Source organism: Portunus trituberculatus, chromosome 24 (genome assembly GCF_017591435.1).
Source record: "Portunus trituberculatus isolate SZX2019 chromosome 24, ASM1759143v1, whole genome shotgun sequence".
NCBI classification, from domain to species: domain Eukaryota; kingdom Metazoa; phylum Arthropoda; class Malacostraca; order Decapoda; family Portunidae; genus Portunus; species Portunus trituberculatus.
This window is the reverse complement of record NC_059278.1, coordinates 13310357-13335145: the sequence shown is the minus strand read 5'-3', so window position 1 is coordinate 13335145 and position 24789 is coordinate 13310357. Positions and strand designations below refer to the sequence as shown.

Below are 24789 nucleotides of genomic sequence, written 5' to 3'. Positions count from 1 at the left end.
TTGTTGCCATTTTTTGTAGTCTCTCCAATTTCTTTATGTGTTTCTTTTTATGAGGGATCCACACAATTCCTGTATATTCCAATCTGGGTCTTATTTTAGTACTTATCAATTTCTTCATCATTTCTTTGTCCATGTAGTGAAATGCTAATCTAATATGGCTTACCGGTTGATTGTTTTCTTCCATTGTCACTCCCAAGTCCTTTTCCTTTTTTACTTTTTCTAGTTTTACTCCATCTCCCATCTTATAGATTCCCACTGGTTGTCTTTCACTTTTTCCCATTTCCATGACATGGGTTTTGTCCACATTGAATTCCATCTCCCATTTTTTACTCCATTATCCAGATCTTGTTTGTCTTCCTGCAGTATTTCACAATCCTCTTTTTGTTTTATGACTCTGCACAGTTTTGCATCGTCCACAAACGGATTTATGTTGCTGTTCACTCCCTCTGGCATGTCATTTATATATATGAGAAAAAGTATTGGCGCCAACACTGACCCCTGTGGCACTCCGCTGTCTACTGCTCTCCACTTGGATTTCATATCTTTAACTACCGTCCTTATTTTTCTCCCCCCTCAAGTAATTTTCCATCCATCTCAATGTGCTTCCTTTTAAGTCACCTTTCTCCTCTAACTTCCATAGTAATCTTTCATGTGGCACTTTATCAAATGCCTTTTTTAAATCTAAATAAATAGAGTCAATCCATCCTTCTCTCTCTTGTACTTTATCAACTATTCTAGAGTAGAAACTCAATAAATATGTTACACAAGACCAACCTTTTCTAAAACCAAATTGGCTATTTGATAATAATTTGTTGCCTTCAAGAAACTCAATTCATTGTGTCTTTATTACTCTTTCTTACATCTTGCATATTACACTAGTTAGTGATACCGGTCTGTGTCTGTGTGTGTGTGTGTGTGTATTTACCTAGTTGTAGTTTAACAGGGCCTGGGCTTTATGCTCTTGTGGTCCCATCTCCATATCTACACTTATCCAATTTTTCTTTAAAACTATGTACACTCTTTGCTGACACCACTTCCTCACTCAAACTGTTCCAAGTCTCAACACATCTTTGCAGGAAACTAAATTTTTTAACATCTCTCAGACATTGTTCCTTCCTTAGTTTCTTACTATGCGATCTTGTGCTTCTAAAGTCATATTCTTCTCTCAGGATCAGTTTCTCATTATCCACTTCATCCATTCCGTTAATCAATTTATAAACTTGTATCAGATCCCCTCTCTCTCTTCTCAGCTCCAAGGTTGGTAGATCCATAGCCTTTAGTCTCTCCTCATATGTCATCCCTTTAAATTCTGGAACCATTCTTGTAGCCATATTTTGTAGTCTCTCTAATTTTCTTATGTGTTTCTTTTTATGGGGAGTCCACACAACTCCTGCATATTCCAATCTAGGTCTTATTTTAGTACTTATCAATTTCTTCATCATTTCCTTGTCCATATATTGAAATGCTACTCCAATATTCCTTAGCAAATTATTTCACTCCCTCTGGCATGTCGTTTATATATATGAGAAAAAGTATTGGCGCCAACACTGACCCCTGTGGCACTCCGCTGTCTACTGCTCTCCACTTGGATTTCATATCTTTAACTACCATCCTTATTTCTCTCCCCCTTAAGTAATCCTTCATCCATCTCAATGTGCTTCCTTTTAAGCCACCCGTCTCCTCTAACTTCCATAGTAATCTTTCATGTGGCACTTTATCAAACGCCTTTTTTAGATCTAAATAAATACAGTAAACCCATCCCTCTCTCACCTGTACTTTATCAACTATTCTAGAGTAGAAACTCAATAAATTTGTTACACATGACTGACCTTTTCTAAAACCAAATTGGCTATTTGATAATATTTTGTTGTCTTCAAGAAACTCAATCCATTGCTTCTTTATTACTTTTTCACACATCTTGCATGTTACACTAGTTAGTGATACCGGTCTGTAATTTAAAGGTTCTTCCTTCCTTCCGCTCTTATATATGGGAACCACCTCAGCTCTTTTCCACTCCACTGGCACTGTTCCATTTTCAATTGAGCATTTTATGATGTTGTATATTGGACTTGCTAGTTCTTCCCTACATTCTTTCAGTATTCTGCCTGAGTCTTCATCTGGTCCTATTGCATTTTCCTCATCTAGTTCCATCATCAACTTTTTTATTTCAAGCTTGGTTACTTTAATCTCTTTCATATAGACAGTCTCTCTATTACCCTGTGGTCTTTCAAATTTGGATTCCTTAGTAAAGACTTCATGAAATTTACTATTTAACAGTTCTGCCATGCTTTTTGGGTCTTCCACCATTCCATTTTCTCCTTTTAACCTTTCTATTGTTTCTTTTTGTCTTATTTTTCCATTTATGAATCTGTAGAACAATTTTGGTTGTTCCTTACATTTTTAGACAATGTCCTTTTCATAGTTCCTTTCTTCTTCCTTTCTCACCTTAGCATATTCATTTCTTGCTGTTTTGAAGTTTTCCTTATTTTCTGGATTTCTGTTTCTTCTCCACCTTTTCCATGCTCCATCTCGTTTCTCCTTTGCCCTAGCACATCTTGCATTAAACCAATCTTTCTTTCCTTCTACTTTAGGTCTATATTTTGGGACATATTCCCTGACCTCAGTTTTGTATATTTCCAAAAATAAGTTATATTTCTCTTGAACCTTTAATGAGTTTTCCATCTCCTCCCAGTTTACATTTTTAAAATAGTTCTTGAGATTCTCAATATCAGCCTTTCTGTAATTTAACCGAGATTCTCAATATCAGCCTTTCTGTAATTTAATCGGTCTCCTTTGTATGATTCATCTCTATCTTCCTTTCCTTCTTCTATATCCATTTCTAATATTACATGGTCACTCTTTCCCAATGGGCACTTGTATCTTATATCATCGTTAATTGGTATATCCCTTGTAAAAACTAGGTCTAATCTTGCCGGCTCATTGTTTCCTCTGAATCTTGTGTTTTCCTTTACTCTTTGGACCATCAAATTATCTATCATTAGGTTCAGGAATCTATCTCCCTAGGCATCTTCCCCCATACCACTTTCATAATTTTCCCAGTCTACCTCCTTACAGTTGAAATCTCCTACCAATATCACTTTTCTCCTTTCCTTAATGATTCTTGTAAGACTCCTTATTGTGTCATCTATCATGTCTCTATATTCTTGGTTAGTCCATGAGTTTGTTTTGGTGGCACATATGTTCCAATGATTGTTAACTCCTTTTTATTAATATGTATCTTAACATACAGTATTTCTGATTTTCCTTCCCCAAACTCTACTTGATTTACCACTATCTCCTTCCTTAACATCATCATGACTCCTCCTCCTCCTTCACCCACTCTGTCTCTCCTCCATATATTATACCTTTTATCTATGTCTATTTTTATTGCCTCATTTAACTTTGTTTCCACCAGGCATACAATATCTGGTTCTTCTATCTTTATGTAATCTCTTAATTCTAATTTACTAGATAAAATCCCATCTATGTTTGTATACATCATTTTTAATCTCTTGTTCTTATCATTTTTAGTTAAACTTGCTCCATTTTTTTCTCTTCTTTCTCATTTATATACCATTTCCTTTTCCTGTCTCCTATAATTCTCCAAAAAAAATGCCTTCTTCTCCTCCTCTGACCTTTCATTATTTTTTTCTCTTGCTTCTGCCACCAGTTCATTGTGTCTCTTCCTTTCCTCCTCGTTTCTATTTTTCTTTTATATATATATATCTTTGCAACCTTCTGTTTCTCCGAGTTTTGTTTTTCTATATAGTACTTCTTCTGCTGCTGCTTGTGATTTTAGTAATATCTTAATTGGTCTCACTGTCCCTTCTTGATATGGTCCCGTTCTATGGATTTCTTCTACTTCCTCTTCTAAGTTCTGTCTATCCTCGTCGTTCAGATGTTTTAGTAGGTCTTTTACTGATTTCATTTCGTCTTTTTCCCTTCTTGGTCTATATTTAAAAATGTTTTCTTTCAGTCCAAAAATAATTACACTCTTCTTTTTTTCCGCAATTTCTCTTACTAAATTTTCTTTTTTCTTGAGGACTCCTATCATTTTGCTTGTCATATTTTCATCTCTTTCTTTTAACTGTTCTTGAAATACTTCTTGAAATTATTCCTTGTCTTTCTTATCTTGGATTCTCCATGCTTGTACTTCTTTTTTAATCACGTCTTGTACTCTTTCTTCTTCTTTGTTAACTAGATCTTTTAGCTTCTCTTTTTCTTTCTCAGCTTTACTGAGTCCTTCTTCCATCAATTTCTTGTAGTTCACTATTTGGACGTTTAATTCTTCATTTTCAGTTCTTAGCCTAGTTTCATTTTCTTCCACTCTTTTTATCCTTTCTTTCAATTTCTGGAGCTCTTTATCCTGTTCTTCATTCTCTTTCATTCCCATACTCTCCTTTATCAATTTATCTAATTTACGTTCGATAGTCAAGACTATCAAATAGTGAAGTTTGCGTCGTATCAAAACCTTCAAATTCTCTTTCTCCCTCACCAACATTGTCATCGTCAGCTTTCATTCTTTCCCTTGTCACATACCTGCATTTAGATGGAATCTCTTTCTCACTCATTATTATTTAGCACTGTATTCATGAAAAAAAAAATGAGTCCACACTTTTTGCCCAGGCCACTGCAAACCCAAACAAAGGTAGTGAAGATCAGCTGATTCTCGGGAGCGACGGTATTATGTGTTCCTGTGTGTGTGTGTGTGTGTGTGTGTGTGTGTGTGTGTGTGTGTGTGTGTGTGTGTGTGTGTGTGTGTATTTACCTAGTTGTATTTACCTGATTGTAGTTTTACAGGGCCTGGGCTTTATGCTCGTGTGGCTCCGTCTCCATATTTACACTTATCCAATCTTACTTTAAAAGTATGCACATTCGTTGCAGACACTACTTCTTCATTTAAACTGTTCCACGTCTCAATATTGAGGCCTTCGAATACGCACTCTCCCTCACTAACATAGTCATCATCAGGTTTCATTCTTTCCCTAGTCTCATGTCTGCATTTTGATGGAATCTCTTTTTCACTCATCATTCCTTAATAATTGATTTCATGAAAAAAAATGAGACCACACTACCTGCCCAGGCCACTGTAAATACTGTACAACAGGTATGTAGTAAAGATCATCTGATTGTCGGAACGGCACCAGTGTGTCCTTCCTCGACTGCGTCTCTCGTGTGTGTGTGTGTGTGTGTGTGTATTTACCTAGTTGTTTTACCTAGTTGTAGTTTTACAGGACCTAGGCTTTATGCTCGTGTGGCCCCGTCTCCATATCTACACTTAACCAATCTCACTTTAAAAGTATGCACACTCGTTGCAGACACTACTTCTTCATTTAAACTGTTCCACATCTCAATACATCTCTGCGGGAAACTATATTTTTCAATATCTCTCAGACATCTTCCTTTTCTCAGCTTTTTACTATGCGATCTTGTGCTTCGGATGTCATATTCTTCTCTCAGGATCAGTTTCTCATTATCCACTTGGTCCATTCCGTTGATCAATTTATAAACTTGTGTCAGGTCTCCTCTCTCCCTTCTTTGTTCCAGGGTTGGTAGATCCATAGCCTTTAGTCTCTCCTCATATGTCATCCCTTCAAATTCTGGAACCATTCTTGTAGCTATTTTTTGTAGCCTCTCCAATTTCCTTATGTGTTTTTTTTTATGAGGGGTCCACACTACTCCTGCATATTCCAATCTGGGTCTTATTATAGTACTTATCAATTTCTTCATCATTTCTTTGTCCATGTAGTGAAATGCTACTCCAATATTCCTTAGCAAATTATATGTTTCTCTAAAAATTCTATCAATATGGCTTACTGGTTGATTGTTTTCTTCCATCGTCACTCCTAAGTCCTTTTCCTTTTTGACTTTCTCCAGTTCTACTCCATCTCCCATCTTATAGATTCCCACAGGTCGTCTTTCACTCTTTCCCATTTCCATGACATGGCTTTTGTTCACATTGAATTCCATTTCCCACTTCTTACTCCATTCCCAGATCTTATTTAGGTCTTCTTGCAATATTTCACAATCCTCCTTTTGTGTATTTACTTAGTTGTATTTACCTAGTTGTAGTTTTACAGGGCCTGGGCTTTATGCTCGTGTGGCGCCGTCTCCATATCTACACTTATCCAATCTTACTTTAAAAGTATGCACACTCATTGCAGACACTACTTCTTCATTTAAACTGTTCCACGTCTCAATACATCTTTATGGAAACTATATTTTTAACATCTCTCAGACATCTTCCTTTTCTCAGCTTTTTACTATGCGATCTTGTGCTTCGAATGTCATATTCTTCTCTCAGGATCAGTTTCTCATTATCCACTTGGTCCATTCCGTTGATCAATTTAAAAACTTGTATCAGGTCTTCTCTCTCCCTTCTTTGTTCCAGGGTTGGTAGATCCATAGCCTTTAGTCTCTCTGTGTGTGTGTTTGTGTGTGTGTGTATTTACCTAGTTGTAGTTTTACAGGGCCTGGGCTTTATGCTCGTGTGGCCCGTCTCCATATTTACACTTATCCAATCTTACTTTAAAACTATGCACACTCGTTGCAGACACTACTTCTTCATTCAAACTGTTCCACGTCTCAACACATCTTTGTGGGAAACTATACTTTTTAATATTTCTTACACATCTTCCCTTCCTCAGCTTCTTTCTATGTGATCTTGTGCTTTGACTGGCATATTCTTCTCTCAGGATCAGATACTCATTGTCCACTTGGTCCATTCCGTTTATCAATTTATAAACTTGTATGAGATCCCCTCTCTCCCTTCTCTGCTCCAATGTTGGAAGATCCATAGCCTTTAGTCTCTCCTCGTATGTCATCCCTTCAAGTTCTGGGAGCATTTTTGTAGCCATTTTTTGTAGTCTCTCCAGCTTTCTGATGTGTTTCTTTTTGTGAGGGGTCCACACTACTCCTGCATATTCCAATCTGGGTCTTATTATAATACTTATCAGTTTCTTCATCATTTTTTTGTCCATGTAGTGAAATGCTATTCCTTAGCAAATTATATATCTCTCTGAAAATTTTATCAATATGGCTTGCCAGTTGATTATTTTCTTCCATCCTGTATGTGTGTGTGTGTGTGTGTTTCACTGTTTGATCTGCTGCAGTCTCTGACGAGACAGCCAGACGTTACCCTACGGAACGAGCTCAGAGCTCATTATTTCCGATCTTCAGATAGGCCTAAGACCAGGCACACACCACACACCGGGTCAACAAGGTCACAACTCCTCGATTTACATCCTGTACCTACTCACTGCTAGGTGAACAGGGGCTACATGTGAAAGGAGACACACCCAAATATCAAATATCTCCACCCGGCCGGGGAATCGAACCCCGGTCCTCTGGCTTGTGAAGCCAGTGCTCTAACCACTGAGCTACCGTGTGTGTGTGTGTGTGTGTGTGTGTGTGTGTGTGTGTGTGTGTGTGTGTGTGTGTGTGTGTGTTTGTTTGTTTTTGTATTTACCTAGTTGTAGTTTTACAGGGCCTGGGCTTTATGCTCGTGTGGCCCCGTCTCCATATATACACTTAACCAATCTTTCTTTAAAACTATGCACACTCATTGGAGACACTACTTCTTCATTCAAACTGTTCCACGTCTCAACACATCTTTGCGGGAAACTATACTTTTTAATATCTCTTACACATCTTCCCTTCCTCAGCTTCTTACTATGTGATCTTGTGCTTCGAGTGTGTGTGTGTGTGTGTGTTTGGCTTAACAAGATGCACTTTAAACAAAATTTCAATGAGCAGCAACATGTGAAAAAAACTTAATCCTCATGCATTTTCTTTCTGGTGCCAGTCATGAATTATCAGATATTAGAATATTGAACCTGTTAATGTTGAGAGGTGGTTGTATATGGGAAATTGTGACATATTAGGAATTTCTGAAAATTAAGTGAACTGTATTTTGTTGGTAAGTCACTGAAACAGTGAGAATTTTTTTTCAGCCAGAATGCTTGGTAGTTAAAAATTAGTAAGTGATATTTTATTTATATTTAGAAATTTTATTTAGAGGATGACAGATGTTCATAATCAATTTTCATATGTTTTTGTCAGGACAAGCTGCACTACTGGTGGCACCAGTCAGAGAGTAATGGGTGGGTGATGGTGGTGGCCTGGCATGACTCAGGCCTGCCAAGACGGCGGTTGAGTCGTAGTGTGCGGCCGCTGCCCCCCACTGCACTCTTTCACCGCCTTGACCTCCTCTCACCCAGTGAAGCTCGGGTGTGTCGCCACTTTAACCAAATGGCAACTCTGGGTAAGAAAGTAGATTGTTTGTCAGCAGTATTCATAAATTCTTCCTTTCCCTTACTGTCCCTTTCTCATCTCTTAGTTGTTTGTGATATTCTAAGTTCCTCCCCGCCTCCCCCCATCCTGCTGGTGTTTACCAAAATGTGGGAACAGGCTTGGGATGGCATAAAAAAATAATGACTCAGTGGGTGAGATACAGGACACCTTCGCCTTCTCTCCATATACTTACTGGAAAAATACTACTTATTGATTTGTTTTTCATAGAAGGTAATGTGTTCATAGATGTTAAGGAATAATGAGTGTTGTATCATTTCAGACTCTGCTTAGCTTAGATAGATATGTTTATTGTGTTTCTGGAGACATTGGTGTTCCCATGTCATTGTGAATAGGGACAGGTTTGTTCTCATCTACTACACACCCACAGATGGAGATGGGAAGGGAAGCAGGAATTTAGTAATATGGCCATGAAATATCAAAATATACAGTATGAATTTGGGAATGGGAGACTGCTGAATCTTCTTGTGAGTATTTGGTTCTTTAAATTTTTTAGGAAAGGAGAGGCTGAGATTGGGATTTATTGTATACTCAATATTTATTTTTCACAGATGGCAGCACCTTGTTCCTCTCAGTGGGTTCCTATGTATCACCACTAAGTCAGCTTGCCAGTGGTGTTGAGAGTTTGGGTGCTGTCCAGAGCATCACTGCCTACCTCAGTGACAACACACAACTCATAGCCAACCCAGGCCTTAGGCTGGGTGTGCGCACTGATGCCACGGCACTTTACCAGATCTCTGACTTCTGGAAAAAGCAACATGAAGACAGTGACCTCAGTAAATATATTGTTAGAAGGTGTGTTCATCTTACACATTGTAGGTCCTAATGAATCCCATGTGCTACAAAAGCATTACTGGATTAAAATGTAGGTGAGCTAAAACTACATTTAATACATTTCAGATATGCTGCAGCTTCATCTGGTGTGGCCATTATGTATCCTGGAACCTTACTGGATCGCAGCTTTGACCCGCGCTCCCAGTCATGGTACCTGAGTGCCTTGTCCAATCCAGGGAGAGTAGTGGTGTCTCCACCTTACCTAGACCCTGGCGGTGCTGGCTACATAACCACAGCTTCCCACACTGTTTATCAGGTTGGTAGGAAGGCTTACGGAAATAAAGCAAATGCAGGACATCATGGTTACTAAGGAAGATGTAAGGAAAATTATAAGCAATCTGGATATTAATAAATCAATGGGGCCTGATGGCATATCTGGGAGGTTGCTAAATGAATGTAAGGATCAATTGTTGAACCCCGTATTTGATATTGTGGAAACCTCCATACGAACAGAATTAGTCCCGAAAGAGTGGAAAAGAGCTGACATTGTGCCTATAAATAAGAATGGTAGTAGAATGGAACCGCTAAATTATAGACCAGTATCGTTTACTAGTATATTGTGCAAGGTATGTTAAGAAGTAATTAAAGTTAAGTGGAGTGAGCATCTAGAAAGTGAAAACATTCTGAGTGAAAGGCAGTTTGGTTTCAGAAAAGGAAGATCGTGCATATCCAATTTATTATGTTTTTATTCAAGAGTGACTGACATACTACAACATAGAGAGGGATGGGTGGATGCTATCTACCTGGACTTGAGAAAGGCCTTTGATAAAGTACCACACAATAGACTGATGTGGAAACTAAAGAAGATTGGAGGAGTAAATGATAAACTAGCAAAATGGATGGAAAATTACTTAATGGGAAGAGAAATGAGAACAGTGGTGAGAGGAAGGAAGTCCGAGTGGAAGAAGGTAACCAGTGGAGTTCCACAAGGGTCAGTGCTGGGTCCCATCATCTTTTTGATTTATGTTAATGATATGCCAGTAGGAATTGACAGTTACATGAACATGTTTGCGGACGGTACTAAAATTATGAGGAGAGTAAAGAATGTGGAAGATTGTAACAAGTTACAGGAAGATCTTGATAAAATATATGAGTGGAGTAAGGAGTGGCAGATGGAATTTAATATAGGCAAGACCCATGTTATGAAAATGGGAAGAAGTAGATACAGACCAAACTGGGATTACAGGCTGGGTGATGAGAAAATTAAAGAGACCAATGAGGAGAAAGACTTAGGAGTAACCGTGCAAAACACTTTGTCACCGGAGAAACACATTAACAAGATTTTTTTGAAAACATATAACATGCTTCAAAATATTGGCCTTGCGTTCCACTACCTAGATGAAAGAATGATGAAGATATTATGTACCTTAATAAGACCCCAGTTAGAATATGCAGCTTGTGTATGATCACCGCATATGAAGAAAAATGTGAAGAAGGTAGAAAGGGTACAGAAAAGAAAGAAAAAACAGATATTGTATGCCTGGTGGAAACAAAGTTAAATGAGGCAATAAAAATAGACATAGATAAAAGGTATAATATATGGAGGAGAGATAGAGTGGGTAAAGGAGGAGGAGGAATCATGATGATGTTAAGGAAGGAGATAGTGGTAAATCAAGTGGAGTCTTACAAGAATCATTAAAGAAAGGAGAAAAGTGATATTAGTAGGAGATTTCGACTGTAAGGAAAATTATGAAAGTGGTATGGGGGAAGAAGCCTGGGGAGATAGATTCCTGAACCTAATGATAGATAATTTGATGGTCCAAAGAGTAAAGGAAAACACAAGATTCACAGGAAACGATGAGCCGGCTAGACTGGACCTAGTTTTTACAAGGGATATACAAATTAACGATGATATAAGATATAAGTGTCCATTGGGAAAGAGTGACCATATAATATTAGAAATGGATATAGAAGAAGGAAAGGAAGATAGAGATGAATCATACAAAGGAGACCGATTAAATTACAGAAAGGCTGATATTGAGAACCTCAAGAGCTATTTTAAAAACGTGAACTGGGAGGAGATGGAAAACTCAGAAATGGTTCAAGAGAAATATAACTTATTTTTGGAAATATACAAAACAGGAGTCAGGGAATATGTCCCGAAATATAGACTTAAAGAAGAAGGAAAGAAAGATTGGTTTAATGCAAGGTGTGCTAGGGCAAAGGAGAAATGAGATGGAGCATGGAAAAGGTGGAGAAGAAACAGAAATCCAGAAAATAAGGAAAACTTCAAAACAGCAAGAAATGAATATGCTAAGGTGAGAAAGGAAGAAGAAAGGAACTATGAAAAGGACATTGTCTAAAAATGTAAGGAACAACCAAAATTGTTCTACAGATTCATAAATGGAAAAATAAGACAAAAAGAAACAATAGAAAGGTTAAAAGGAGAGAACGGAATGGTGGAAGACCCAAAAAGTATGGCAGAACTGTTAAATAGTAAATTTCATGAGGTCTTTACTAAGGAATCCAAATTTGAAAGACCACAGGGTAATAGAGAGACTGTCCATATGAAAGAGATGAAAGTAACCAAGCTTGAAATAAAAAAGTTGATGACGGAATTAGATGAGGAGAAGGCAATGGGACCGGATGAAGTCTCAGGCAGAATACTGAAAGAATGTAGGGAAGAACCAGCAAGTCCAATATACAACATCATAAAATGCTCAATAGAAAATGGAACAGTGCCAGTGGAGTGGAAAAGAGCTGAGGTTGTTCCCATATATAAGAGCGGAAAGAAGGAAGAACCTTTAAATTACAGACCGGTATCACTGACTAGTGTAATATGTAAGATGTGTGAAAGAGTAATAAAGAAGCAATGGATTGAGTTTCTTGAAGACAACAAATTATTATCAAATAGTCAATTTGGTTTTAGAAAAGGTCGGTCATGTGTAACAAATTTATTGAGTTTCTACTCTAGAATAGATGATAAAGTACAAGAGAGAGAGGGATGGATTGACTGTATTTATTTAGATTTAAAAAAGGTGTTTGATAAAGTGCCACATGAAAGATTACTGTGGAAGTTAGAGGAGAAGGGTGGCTTAAAAGGAAGCACATTGAGATGGATAGAAAATTACTTGAGGGGGAGAGAAATAAGGACTATAGTTAAAGATATGAAGTTCTAGTGGAGAGCAGTAGACAGCGGAGTGCCACAGAGGTCAGTGTTGGCGCCAATACTTTTTCTCGTATATATAAACGACATGCCAGAGGGAGTGATGCGAAACTGTGCAGAGTCATTAAACAAAAAGAAGATTGTGAAATACTACAGGAAGACTTAAACAAGATCTGGAAATGGAGTAAAAAATGGGAGATGGAATTCAATGTGGACAAAAGCCATGTCATGAAAATGGGAAAAAGTGAAAGACGACCAGTGGGAATCTATAAGATGGAAGATGGAATAGAACTAGAAAAAGTAAAAAAGGAAAAGGACTTGGGAGTGACAATGGAAGAAAACAATCAACCGGTAAGCCATATTGATAGAATTTTCAGAGAGACGTATAATTTGCTAAGGAATATTGGATTAGCATTTCACTATATGGACAAAGAAATGATGAAGAAATTGATAAGTACTAAAATAAGACCTAGATTGGAATATGCAGGAGTTGTGTGGACCCCCATAAAAGAAACACATAAGGAAATTGGAGAGACTACAAAAAATGGCTACAAGAATGGTTCCAGAATTTAAAGGGATGACATATGAGGAGAGACTAAAAGCAATGGATCTACCAACCCTGGAACAGAGAAGAGAGAGGGGGCATCTGATACAAGTTTATAAATTGATTAACAGAATGGATCAAGTGGATAATGAGAAACTAATCCTGAGAGAAGAATATGACATTAGAAGCACAAGATCGCATAGTAAGAAACTGAGGAAGGGAAGATGTCTGAGAGATGTTAAGAAATTTAGTTTCCCGCAAAGATGTGTTGAGACTTGTAACAGTTTGAGTGAGGAAGTGGTGTCAGCAAAGAGTGTACATAGTTTTAAAGAAAAATTGGATAAGTGTAGATACGGAGGCAGGGTCACACGAGCATAAAGCCCAGGCTCTGTAAAACTACAACTAGGTAAATACAACTAGGTAAATACACAGATAAAGTTCTATCATACATATACATGTATAAAACATCTGTACAGAAGACTCGTATCATGTAGGACACAGAAACATGCACACACATACAGAGAGAGAGAGAGAGAGAGAGAGAGAGAGAGAGAGCGCGCATAGAAAACGGCCCAGCTTGGTACCGCTCAGCTCCCAACCTGGACCATACAGTGCACCCGACGTGTCATTAGTTCTCCACGCTTTCCAATGCCCGCGAAGTTTTGTAGGCCTATTTCTTGCTCTATTTATTTATTTATAGATTCAAAACTTCGGTGTTACTGTATTTTGGATGTTTGCCATTCATGGCATACAATTCAAAATATATTTTCTCTGACATGGGAATGTTTATATTTTAGGCGCATCAAAGCATTCAGGAATTAGAAATTAGCAGTTTAAAGGTTAATCAGCATAAAACTAAGGATAAATCCCACGCAGGAATTGCGTGGTGAAAGATGGGGAGCCAACTTGGCAAACCCCGGAAACAGAGCTGACAGATCCCTGTCTTGTGAAATATCCAAGCCAGCCTGCTGGAAAACAGTGGCCAAAGTGGAATAATAGCCCCTAATGGATGGCAAGGACAAGTGTTTAGTGTCCCAAAGAAAAATAAAAAAAGTCTGCTAACTCCATCACAGAGGTCGAGAGAGGATGACAATCCCTCAACTCACACCAACCACAGAAGACGGACCATGTGAAGGTGAAGAGCCTCTGGCGACTTGCGAAAGAGGTGGCGATGAGGCTGGCGGAGCAGAGAGGCCCATTGTGGCAACACTCGAGGATGGTCCACAAGCAGACTCAGAAGCAGAGGAAACCAATCTGCCTGGTGCCACCGCGGGGCAATCAGAGTCATGCGAACACAAGCGGAATCTCTGACTCGAACTAGCACCCACCGAATCAGAGAGAAGGGAGGAAAGGCGTACAGATCCAAGCCCTCCCATGGAAAGGCAAAAGCATCCTCTTTCCAAGCTCTCGGGTTGGGCAGGGAGATAGATACAGATGTACTGGTGATTTAAGGCAGTGGCAAACAGATCCACCTGTGGCGCACCCCACACCTGGAAGACCTTCCTGCACACTATGGGATGCAGGGTCCACTCTGACCCCACACACTCGCGACTGAGGATGTCTGCTACTGCATTGCGCCGTCCTGGCACGAACCTTGGGAGAAGAGAGACTGAGTTGTCCTCGCACCACTGAAGAATATCCCCCACCAGACCCGAGAGAGACTTGGACCAAGTGCCCCCCTAGTTCCTCAAATAGGCCACCACTGTTGAATTGTCTGACATGAGAGACACCACTGTGCTCGAGACTTCCTGCTGAAAGGACTGCAGAGCCCGGAAAACAGCCATCATCTCCAGGTGGTTGATGTGAAACCTCCGCTCCTGTGGAGACCACACTCCTGAGACTAGAGAGTCCCCCAGATGAGCACCCCAACCGTGAAGGGACACGTTGGAAAACAGAGACTGTTCTGGAGGTGCCATCACAAAGGGAGGTCCCTTGATTAGATGACCTGGATCCATCCACCAGGAGAGGTCCGTCAGACACCGCTGTGAAAGAGGAACCCGCCACCAGGGAGGGTCCTACGCTGCCTTCCAATGATTTATCAGGCACCACTGAAGGGACTGAGAGTGTACCTGACCACCTGAGACCAGCCTCTCCAGGGAAGCCAGGTGACCCAGGAGTGACACCGTAGTGGCTCTGTCCTCTACAAAAAAGAGAAACCGGCTGATCATTTCTGGCGACGGAAAAACCAGAGCCTTTACTGAATGCAGCACCATACCCAGGTACTGCTTCCTTTAGCTGGGTACCAGGTCTGATTTGGGCAGATTGATCTGAATACCCAAATGAGCACATAGCCATAACACAGCCTGGATGGCACCTATGCATCCCTGGAGTTGTCCCTGTGACTAACCAATCGTCCAGGTACTGGCGTAGGGAGATATCGTATCGATGAGCCCATGAAGACACTGGAGCCATCACCTTGGTGAAGACCTGCGAGGCAGTGGCGAGGCCACAACAAAGAACTTTGAACTGAAAAACCTTGCCTCGCCAAATGAACCATAGGTACTTGTGAGAACGTGGGTGGATTGGAACTTGGAAATATGCATCCCTCAGATCCAGAAACACCATCCAATCCCTCACGTTCATAGACTCCAAAACTGATGCCACTGTCTCCACCCGGAAGAGGCTGACCGCTAAAAACTTGTTCAGAGTTGAGAGGTCAAACACAGGTTTCCAACTGCCTGTTACCTTGGGAACAAGGAACAGATGCGCATAAAAGCCTTCTAATTTGCCCCCTACAAGCTCTATAGCCCCTTTGGCCAACATGTACTACTAAGTCCAAGGCCACATGACAATCCAACCCCTTTGCATAACTCACAAACTCTATTGATCCGGCCGACAAAGGAGGAGGACATACCCATAATGCAGTCTTCATTACCCACTCTTCTGCTCCAACCTCCATCCACTCTCCAGTGCCGCTGCAGGCAAGCACCCCACAGGCACAGGAGAGCAAACTACTTTCCTAGCGAGATCTACCCCGACCATGGGGTCTGCCACTGTGAGAATCCCTGGCCAGTAAGGATCCCCCTGTAGCGGAGGGCTTGGGGACCGCACCCCTCCTCATCTGAACTTTTATCTTGCTCCCCCAAGACCCAGAGGCTGATCCCCAAAAAGAAGAGGCTAACCCCCGCACCATGGCAGAGAGTGCACGTTGCTGAGCAGCTAAGTGCTTGTCTTCCTGTACTCTGGCCACCACCGCAGGGTCAAATAGCACGTCAGAAAAAGGAGAAGAAAGGAGCTGGCGCTTTTCCCTGTCAGAAAAGGTACGAGGCAACGAATCCACTACCGCCTGCCTCCATAACATAAGGACTCCACAACGTAGCTCCTCAGCAGGATGAAGAATGTCCTTATTTGCCTTGCCCAGTGCCAACAAAAATTCTAAAACATCCTGTTCTGTGTTCAAAGCAGTACCAGCCCAAGTAGCCAACACCTGGTCTGTCCAAGAGGCAATGTTAGTCATGGAGCCATACACTTTTTCCATGTGCTCCAACAGGCGGGAGGATACAGAGACCGCTGGGTTGCCCACCGGCTGTAAACCCCTCAACTCATTAACTGGAGGAGGAGCCAGAGAGGCCCCCTCAGGTAGATAATAAGACCTGGCTCGTCCATACCAGTCCCTAGACAACTGGAAATTTGTGGAGCAAGGCTTAAGCTCCTTCAAGGACCTGCATTGGGCTTCCTCACGGACAGCTTGAGCCATAAGTGACCATGGGAGAGAAAATGAGGGCGGGGGGTGTGGCAAAACTGAGCCCTGCGCCCTTTCTACTCCCATAAGGTGGGACAAGGAAGGAGCCTCAGAAGCAGGAAGATGAAGATAGTCTCTCACCTGGCCTATGAGGTGCAAAAAAGGGGAAACACGTACTTGATTGGGAGCCACATCCTCTTCATCCTCATAAGACTGGTCTGTGGAAAGAGGATGGCCAACTGGCATGGGAGCCGAAAGACATTGGCCCACCCCACTGCCACCAGGCACAACAGTTGATCAGCCAGCCTTGACAGAAACCTCCTGAAAAAATGGAAAATTGGATGGCACAGACTTACCAGGGTCCATATGATTCACACCACTGCTAGGAAGGGGATGGCCGCCCAGCATGGGAGCCAAGGGGCACACACCAACCCCTACACAAGGCACATGAGTCTGGTTGCCCAGCATGGGAGCCTTGTGGCTAGCACCAACACTCACACTCTGGGAAGGGAGAAGTTCATCACACATAATAGTACCAAGCTCCATCCCCAAAGTACGTGGGATGGTCTCACGTACGCCTAATCCACGTGAGGGGATGATGGGCTGGCCGCCAAGCATGGGAACCATATGGCAGACGCCAACCTCAACATCCTGGAAAGGAGTCTGGCTGCCAGGCATGGGAGCTGTATGGCAGACCTTGTGACCAGCGGCACCAGCTGGCCCCGCTTGCCCTGGCCTCTGCACAGCCCTGCTTGTACCCAGCTGGGAATCGTCTACCTGTGAAGTCAGAAACTGGAAACCAGAGAAGGGGGAACCCTGTGAAGAGGAGAGAAAGAGAGAAAGCTGACCCAATGTCTCCTCCATCTTACACATGTGTTTATGCAGCTGCTGAGACGAAGGGGAAGACTTACGCTTACCAGGAGACGAAGCCTTCCTCCTCTCAGTACAATCTTTAATACTATCCCAAAGACGTAGAAACTGGTCGTGTGACAAGGCCTTGCAGCAATCACAACGGGATGCAAGGCTACAAAACACTTCCCTACATGACAGACACTTCCCATGAGGGTCCACCGTAAGAGACGGGAGGGAACGAGAACACTTCACACATTTTCGTGGCATAATAACACACTTACAACTCCCGGTAGAAGAAAAACAAAGGAGTGATGAAAGGCAAACCAACTGCTGCTGAAAAGAAAAGACAACAGTGAGCCAGTGAAAGAGATGAGCTGAAGACTACGTGTAAGCCCTGCAACAGCAAAGAGGCGAGTGAAGGAATCGGCCTGATGGCTGATACCTGGGAATAGAAAATGAGCGTGGTGTCTTTGCAAAGAAAACGAGTAAGGGCACCTCAAGCATTTCTTTTGTTTCTTTCCTTGAGCTGTTAGACATGATGTAAGTTTGCTGTGGGAATGGGGGTTTAAGCAATGATTAATAATTATGGGTATATGTAATAACAAATGAAATATTCTTACAGAAATATAATGATGGAGTAAAGAAATATATACCTTTTTATAGAGTTAAGAAAAAACTCATGCTTGGTACAATATTAGATGCACAGACATGAAAAAGGCAAAAGACAAAGCTTAGAAGAAACTCAGAAAGCAGAGAAGTGACAATAACAGACATCAGTATAGGAATGTGAGAAATTAATATATTAGAGTAAGGAGAGAGGAAGAAAGAAACTTTGAGAAAGATTTGGTAAGTAAAAGCAAAGACGAACCCAAGCTTTTCTACAGATTTATAAATGGCAAAATGAAGAACAAGGAAACAATAGAAAAAAAATAATTGAAGGAGGAAAGACATACCAAACAGAGAAGGAAATGTGTGAAATAATGAATGAGAGCTTAAAACGGTGTTCATTGTACGTAGAAGATTTTATAGAACCAAATAGGACATTGTACTGCCAAGGATTACTGGAAATCACAGTGCACAAAAAAGATATTAGAAGTTTACTGGATGATTTGGATGTCAGAAAAGCATTGGGGCCAGATGGTGAAGCAGGCTAGGTGCTAAAAGAATGTAAAGAGCAACTACTGTATCCAACTTGGGAAACAATTACAAGTTCACGAAAAGAAGGGAAAGTTCCACTAGAATGGAAAAGAGCCAACGTAATACCAATATTTAAAGGGGGAAAGGCAACTACAGACTGATGTCACTTACAAACATTATGGGAAAGTTATGTGAAATAATTATCAAAGATAAATGGGTTAAACATCTGGAAGAAGAACAAATCATAACAAACAGACAATTTGGGTTCAGGACAGGATGGTCATGTGCGTCAAATTTATTAAGCTTCTACTTGAGGGTAATAGAAGGACTGGATAACAGAGATGGATGGGTGGACACAGTATACCTGGACATAAAAAAGGCTTTTGATAAAATCCCTCATGGAAGACTACTTTGGAAACTAGAGAACATAGGAGGACTGTAAGGAACTTTGTTAGAGTGGATTCTTTGAAGGACAGGGACATGAGAACTGTGATCAGAGGTACATACTCATCTTGGGGTAAAGCAACAAGCGGAGTGCTACAAGGGTCAGTGTTAGCTCCCATTATGTTTCAGATTTATGTAAATGACATTCACAGTGAGATAAAGTTACATTAATCTATTTGCTGATGATGCAAAGCTACTAAGAGTTATCAAAACCCGGGAGGACTGTTTGCTGCTACAGGATGATATAAACAAGATCTATGAGTGGAGTAAGCAGTGGAAATTGGAGTTCAATGCCAAGAAACATCACGTAATGGAACTAGGAAAGACCAAAAGAAGATCGTTATGGAACTTTTTTTTTATTTATTATTTTTTTTACCATGTGGGCTTTTTCACATGAATTTATGGGCTAAAGGGGATACTTTTTGGGGTACCTCCTATCTCAAAGCCCACCCGCTAGGAAATCCTTGCCCCAAGTGAGGAAGCCCAACCACATTAGACTGTGAACAGGATTCGAACCTGAGCTCTTGGAGACCCCTCGTATCCCAAAGCACGCATGGTTCCACTGTACCACGGCGGCCCCCTGAGAGAGGAACAAATATAATGAAGACTAAAGAGGAAAAAAGATCTGGGAGTGATTATACAAAAAAATCTGAACCTCAAAAAATATATAAGCAAGATATTTGGATTATCATATAAAATGTTGATTAACATAAGAGTGGCATTTCAATTCATGGACGAAGATATGATGAAAAAAATCATCACAAGCATGGTATGTCCAAAGCTAAAATATGCAGCTGTGGTGTGGTCTCCAAGCTCAAAAAAAGATATAAGAAGATTAGAACGTATACAGAAGATTGCTACAAAGATGGTGCCAGAACTAAAGGACCTAACATATGAAGAAAGGCTGAAGAAAATGGAACTACCAACCTTACAAGATAAATAGGAGATCTAATAACAATGTACAAGATAGTCAATGGCATCGAAAAGATAGACAAGAAAGACCTGGTGCTGGTGACAGAAGAAGATGGAAGGACAAGAGGTCATGTAAAGAAGGTTAGGATGAGGTAGTGTGTGAAGGATATTGGAAAATAGAGTTTTCCACACAAAATGATGGAGAAGTGGAATGCATTGAATAATAAAGTTGTTCCAGCACATAATGTGTATAACTTTAAGGAAAAATTGGATAAATGGAGACAGGACACTGAACCCTGCTTGAACCCTGTACAATACAACTAAGTAAATACACGAGAAGCTGCACCGACAAGATGAAAACAGATCCCAGGGGAAGCACTGCAGTAGATGTTGGAGCCTGCAGTGACCTAGACCTTATGTACAGGGAGGTAGGGTGCCATAGGGTTCTCATGTCTCCAAAATAAACAAGATTAAGGTATTGTATAGAGCAGAAAATGGAGGAAGAGAAGGAACTAGGTGGCACTGCTAGATGTTCAGGATCAAAACAAACGCTATGTTTTGAAAACCAAAGGTTTATCGAAACACCAATTAGCCTGAAAAGACTGGGTGATGATAACACGAACAAGGATATTTCTGGATTTAGAGAGGAAAGAGGTAATATGAGCAGGCTGAAAAATGTGGAAAGGGAGATAAAATACATGAAGGAAGTGATGTCAAGTATGATAGAAAAACAAGATAAGTTAATAAAAGAAAACACTGAACTAAAAGTGAGATTAGAGGAATGTGATAAAGTAAGAGAAATAAATCAAGAGATGAAGGAGGAGATGCAGGATATAAAGAAACAAAATGATATACTAAAGGCTACATGTTGCGATTATGAAAAAAATACAGGAAGGGGAGGATAAAGTAGAGAGTGACATGGTGAAAGCAAATTGGAAGAATTACAAAATGCCTGGAAACAGGAATGGGTAGAAGAAAAAGTTCAATTTTCAGAGGTAGTAAGGAAATAAATAAAAGAAAAGACGAAAGGTGCTGTTATACAAGTAATTAAGGAGAAAGATTTTGTGAAGGATACAGTGGATAAGAGGAAATGTATATTAATTTTTGGGATGAAAGAAAAAAATGCGAACAAGTTCGTGAGAGTAAGAAGAGAGAGAATTGGCCAAAACTATTATCAAGCAGGTCCAAGACAACACACAGGAGTTAGATCAGGAAGTGGAGGAAGTGATTAGGCTGGGAAGGTTTAGTGGAAGGGGAAAGAGACCTATGAAAGTGAGAATGAGATTGCAGGTGGCCACGGTGGAGGAGATTATGACAAGAAAAGGGAAACTGGCTGATGATACTGAATTTAAGGATATATGGATAAAGAGATATGAACCTGGAAGAGAGGGAAAAGGAGAAAGTGCTAAGAAATGAAGCTAAGGAAAAAAAAAGAGAAAAGGACGAAGATTTAGAAAAAGAATTTCTACTGGAGTGTTCTAGATATGAGACTGAAGAAGTGGTATCTTTGAAAGAAGGAGGTCATGGAAGAGGCAAAAAATTAAGAGCGACTTTTACTTATATAAATGGGTTGTTATCCAGTGTGTTGGAGGTTAGAGACTATTTGAAAGAAAAAAGACTGGATGTAATGTGCATAGTAGACACAAAACTAAAGCAGGAGATCCATGTTAGCTTTAAAGAAGAGGGATATAATAGCTGGAGAAGAGACAGGAAGGGAAAAAGGGGAGGAGGAGTGCTAATAATGGTTCATGATAATATATATTTGGAGGAAGTGCAATATGGTGATGGCATGGTGGAAGTAATGGGAGTAATAATCAAGACAGAGAAATTGAGAAAAAGGAAAATCATTGTTATGTATATGCCACATAAGACAAATACATGGAGAACTGAGGAGCATAAGGAAATGCAAAGAGAGGTGATTAAGTGCCTAGATCAGTGGTTCCCAACCTAGGGGTAAATTACCCCAGTGGGGTAATGACCCCATATTTTTGGGGTAATGGATGTTTGGCATGGGATGAGGCAATCAGTTTACATTTTCATATAATTTCAATGAAGATTTCTATTAATTTTTTCTGCTTTCTATGTATGAACTAAAATTACTTCTTTTCGTATTATAGATTTGCATTATTGTGTTGCATAGTTTCTATTTTGTCTGTTTTTGAAGTATGAAATAGAGTTACTTCTTTTCCTATATTATGAGTATTTGTTCATTGGGGTAATGGATGATTGTGAAATTGTATTTTTGGGTAATCGCTGCGAAAAGGTTGGGAAACACTGGCCTAGATGATGTGATAAGAAGAGATGAAAAATACTATTAGTAGGAGACTTTTACTGTAAAGGAGTAAACTGGAGAGAGATGTTACAGTTAATTATGGTGAATACACTGGATCAGTGGGTGGAAGAATCAACACAGTACAGAGGGGGAAGAAGAAGCATCACAAAAGCCAGAGCCCCCTCCCATTGGGAAGAAGGGATCATGTAACATTAAAGTTGGAAATGCAGGAAGAGGATGGGATAAGACACAGAGAAGACTACAAAAAAGAGAGATTAAATTATGCAAGAGGACATTTTGAAAAGTTAAGAAAATTTTTTGGTGATATTGAATGGAGGAACATTATGAACGGAAGGACAATACAGGGGGAATATGAAATATTCCTACAGAAATATAATGAAGGAGTGAAGAAATACATACATATCTATAGAGTAAAGGAAAGTATACATGCTTGGTACAATGGCAGATGTATAGAAGCTAAAATGGAGAAAGAAAGCTTAGAAGAAACTTGAAAAGCAGAGAAATGAAAACAACAGATAGCATTATAAGGATGCAAGAAATAAATATATTAGAGTAAGGAGAGAGTAAGAAAGAAACTTTGAGAAAGATGTGCAAAAACAAAGATGAACCCAAGCTTTTCTACAAATTTATAAATAGTAAGATGAAGAATAAGGAAACAATAGAAAAAAATAATTAAAGGAGGGCAGACATACCAAACAGCAAAGGAAATGGGTGAAATAATGAAAGATAGTTTCAAAACTGTGTTCACTGAAGAAGAGGAATTTACAGAACCAAATAGGACATTGCAATGCCAAGAATTGCAGGAAATCGTAGTGCACAAATAAGATATTGGAAGACTACTAGATAATTTGGATGTCAGAAAAGCAATGGGGCCAGATGGTGTATTAGGCTGTGCACTAAAGGAATGTAAAGAGCAGCTGTTAGATCCAATTTGAGAAATGGAAAAGTTCATTAAAAGAAGGGAGAGCACCACTAGAATGGAAGAGAGCCAACATACTCCCAATATTCAAGGGAGGAAAGACTGGTGTCACTTACAAGTGTTGTGGGGAAGATATGTAAAAGTTTTATCTAAGAAAAGTGGGTTAAATATCTGGAAGAAGAACAGGTTATATTGAATAGACAATTTGGGTTCAGGACAGGAAGGTCATGTGTGTAGAACTTATTAAGTTTCTACTCAAGAGTAATAGAAGGACTGGAGAGTAGAAACAAATGGATGGATAAAGTCCCTCATGGCAGACTTCTTTGGAAGTTAGAGAGCATAGGAGGACTGAGAGAAACTTTGTTAGATTGGATAAGGAATTACTTGAAGGAGGGAGAGATGAGAATACTCATCTTGGGGTAAAGTAACGGAATGCCACAAGGATCAATGTTAGCCCCCATTATGTTCCAGGTTTATGTAAATGACATACAAAATGTGGTTACAAAATGGGGTAACCATATGTTTGCTCATGATACAAAATTGCTAAGAGTAATTAAAACCTGAGAAGACTGTTTGCTGCTGCAGGAAAATATAAACAAAATTTATGAGTGGAGTAAGAAGTGGAAGTTGGAGTTCAATGCCAAGAAATGTCACGTAATGGAATTAGGAAAGAGTAAGAGAAGACCGGTATGGAACAAATAATGAAGACTAAAGAGGAAAAAGATCTGGGAGTGGTTATAGAGGAAAATCTGAACCCCCAAAAACACATAAGTAAGATGTTTGGATTAGCATATAAAATGTTGACTAATGTTAGAGTGGCATTTTATTTCATGGACAAAGATTTGAAGAATAAAATTATTACAAGCATGATACGTCCAAAGTTGGAATATGCAACAGTGGTGTGGTCACCAAGCTTGAAAAAAGATATAAGAAGATTAGAACAGATCCAGAAGATGGCTACAAAGATGGTGCCGGAACTAAAGGACCTAACATATGAAGAAAGGAAATGGGACTGCCAACCTTACAAGATAGAAGAGAACGAGGAGACCTAATAGTAATGTATAAAATAGTAAATGGCATTGAAAAAATAGACAAGGAAGACCTGGTACTGGTGACAGAAGCTGGAAGGACAAGAGGACATGTAAAGAAGATTAGGATGAGGCAGTGTGTGAAGGATATTGGAAAATACAGTTTTCCACATAGAATGGTGGAAAAGTGGAATGCTTTGAGTGATAAAGTTGTTACAGTGCATAATGTGCATAACTTTAAAGAAAAATTGGATAAATGGAGACATGGAGACAGGACACTATGAGCCTCGCTCGAACCCTGTACAATACAACTAGGTAATATTATGTGCAGGAAGACTGTACAAGAGAAATATGACATTCTTACAGGAATACAATGAAGGAGTAAAAAAGTTTGTTCCTGTTTATAGAGTTCAGAAAAAAATACATACATGGTACAATGCTAGATGCTTACAAACAAAAAAGGCAAAGGATAAAGCATGGAAGAAACTTTTAAAGCAGGGAATTGACTATAATAGTCGGCAGTACAAAGAATGAATATATTAGAGTAAGGAGAGAGGAAGAAAGAAACTTTGAGAAGGATATAGTGGATAAAAGCAAGGATGAACCAAAACTTTTCTACAAGTTTATAAACGGCAAAACAAAGAATAAGGAAACAATTGAAAAAATAATTAAAGAAGGAAAGACATACCAAACAGAGAAAGAAATGTGTGAAATAATGAATGAGAGCT

General features: G+C 39.8%; 1 protein-coding gene across 3 annotated transcripts in view; it reads left to right on the top strand.

Annotated features, from left to right (window-relative positions):
* The window catches only part of LOC123508375 (VWFA and cache domain-containing protein 1-like), a 92849-nt gene that overhangs the window by 41634 nt on the left and 26426 nt on the right, over positions 1 to 24789 (top strand). For all 3 annotated transcript variants that reach the window (XM_045262054.1, XM_045262053.1, XM_045262055.1), the window contains exons 14-16: positions 8062 to 8263; positions 8862 to 9105; positions 9211 to 9400. In XM_045262054.1, the coding sequence (XP_045117989.1) occupies positions 8062 to 8263; positions 8862 to 9105; positions 9211 to 9400 (636 nt within the window). The remainder of the gene's footprint in view (positions 1 to 8061; positions 8264 to 8861; positions 9106 to 9210; positions 9401 to 24789) is intronic.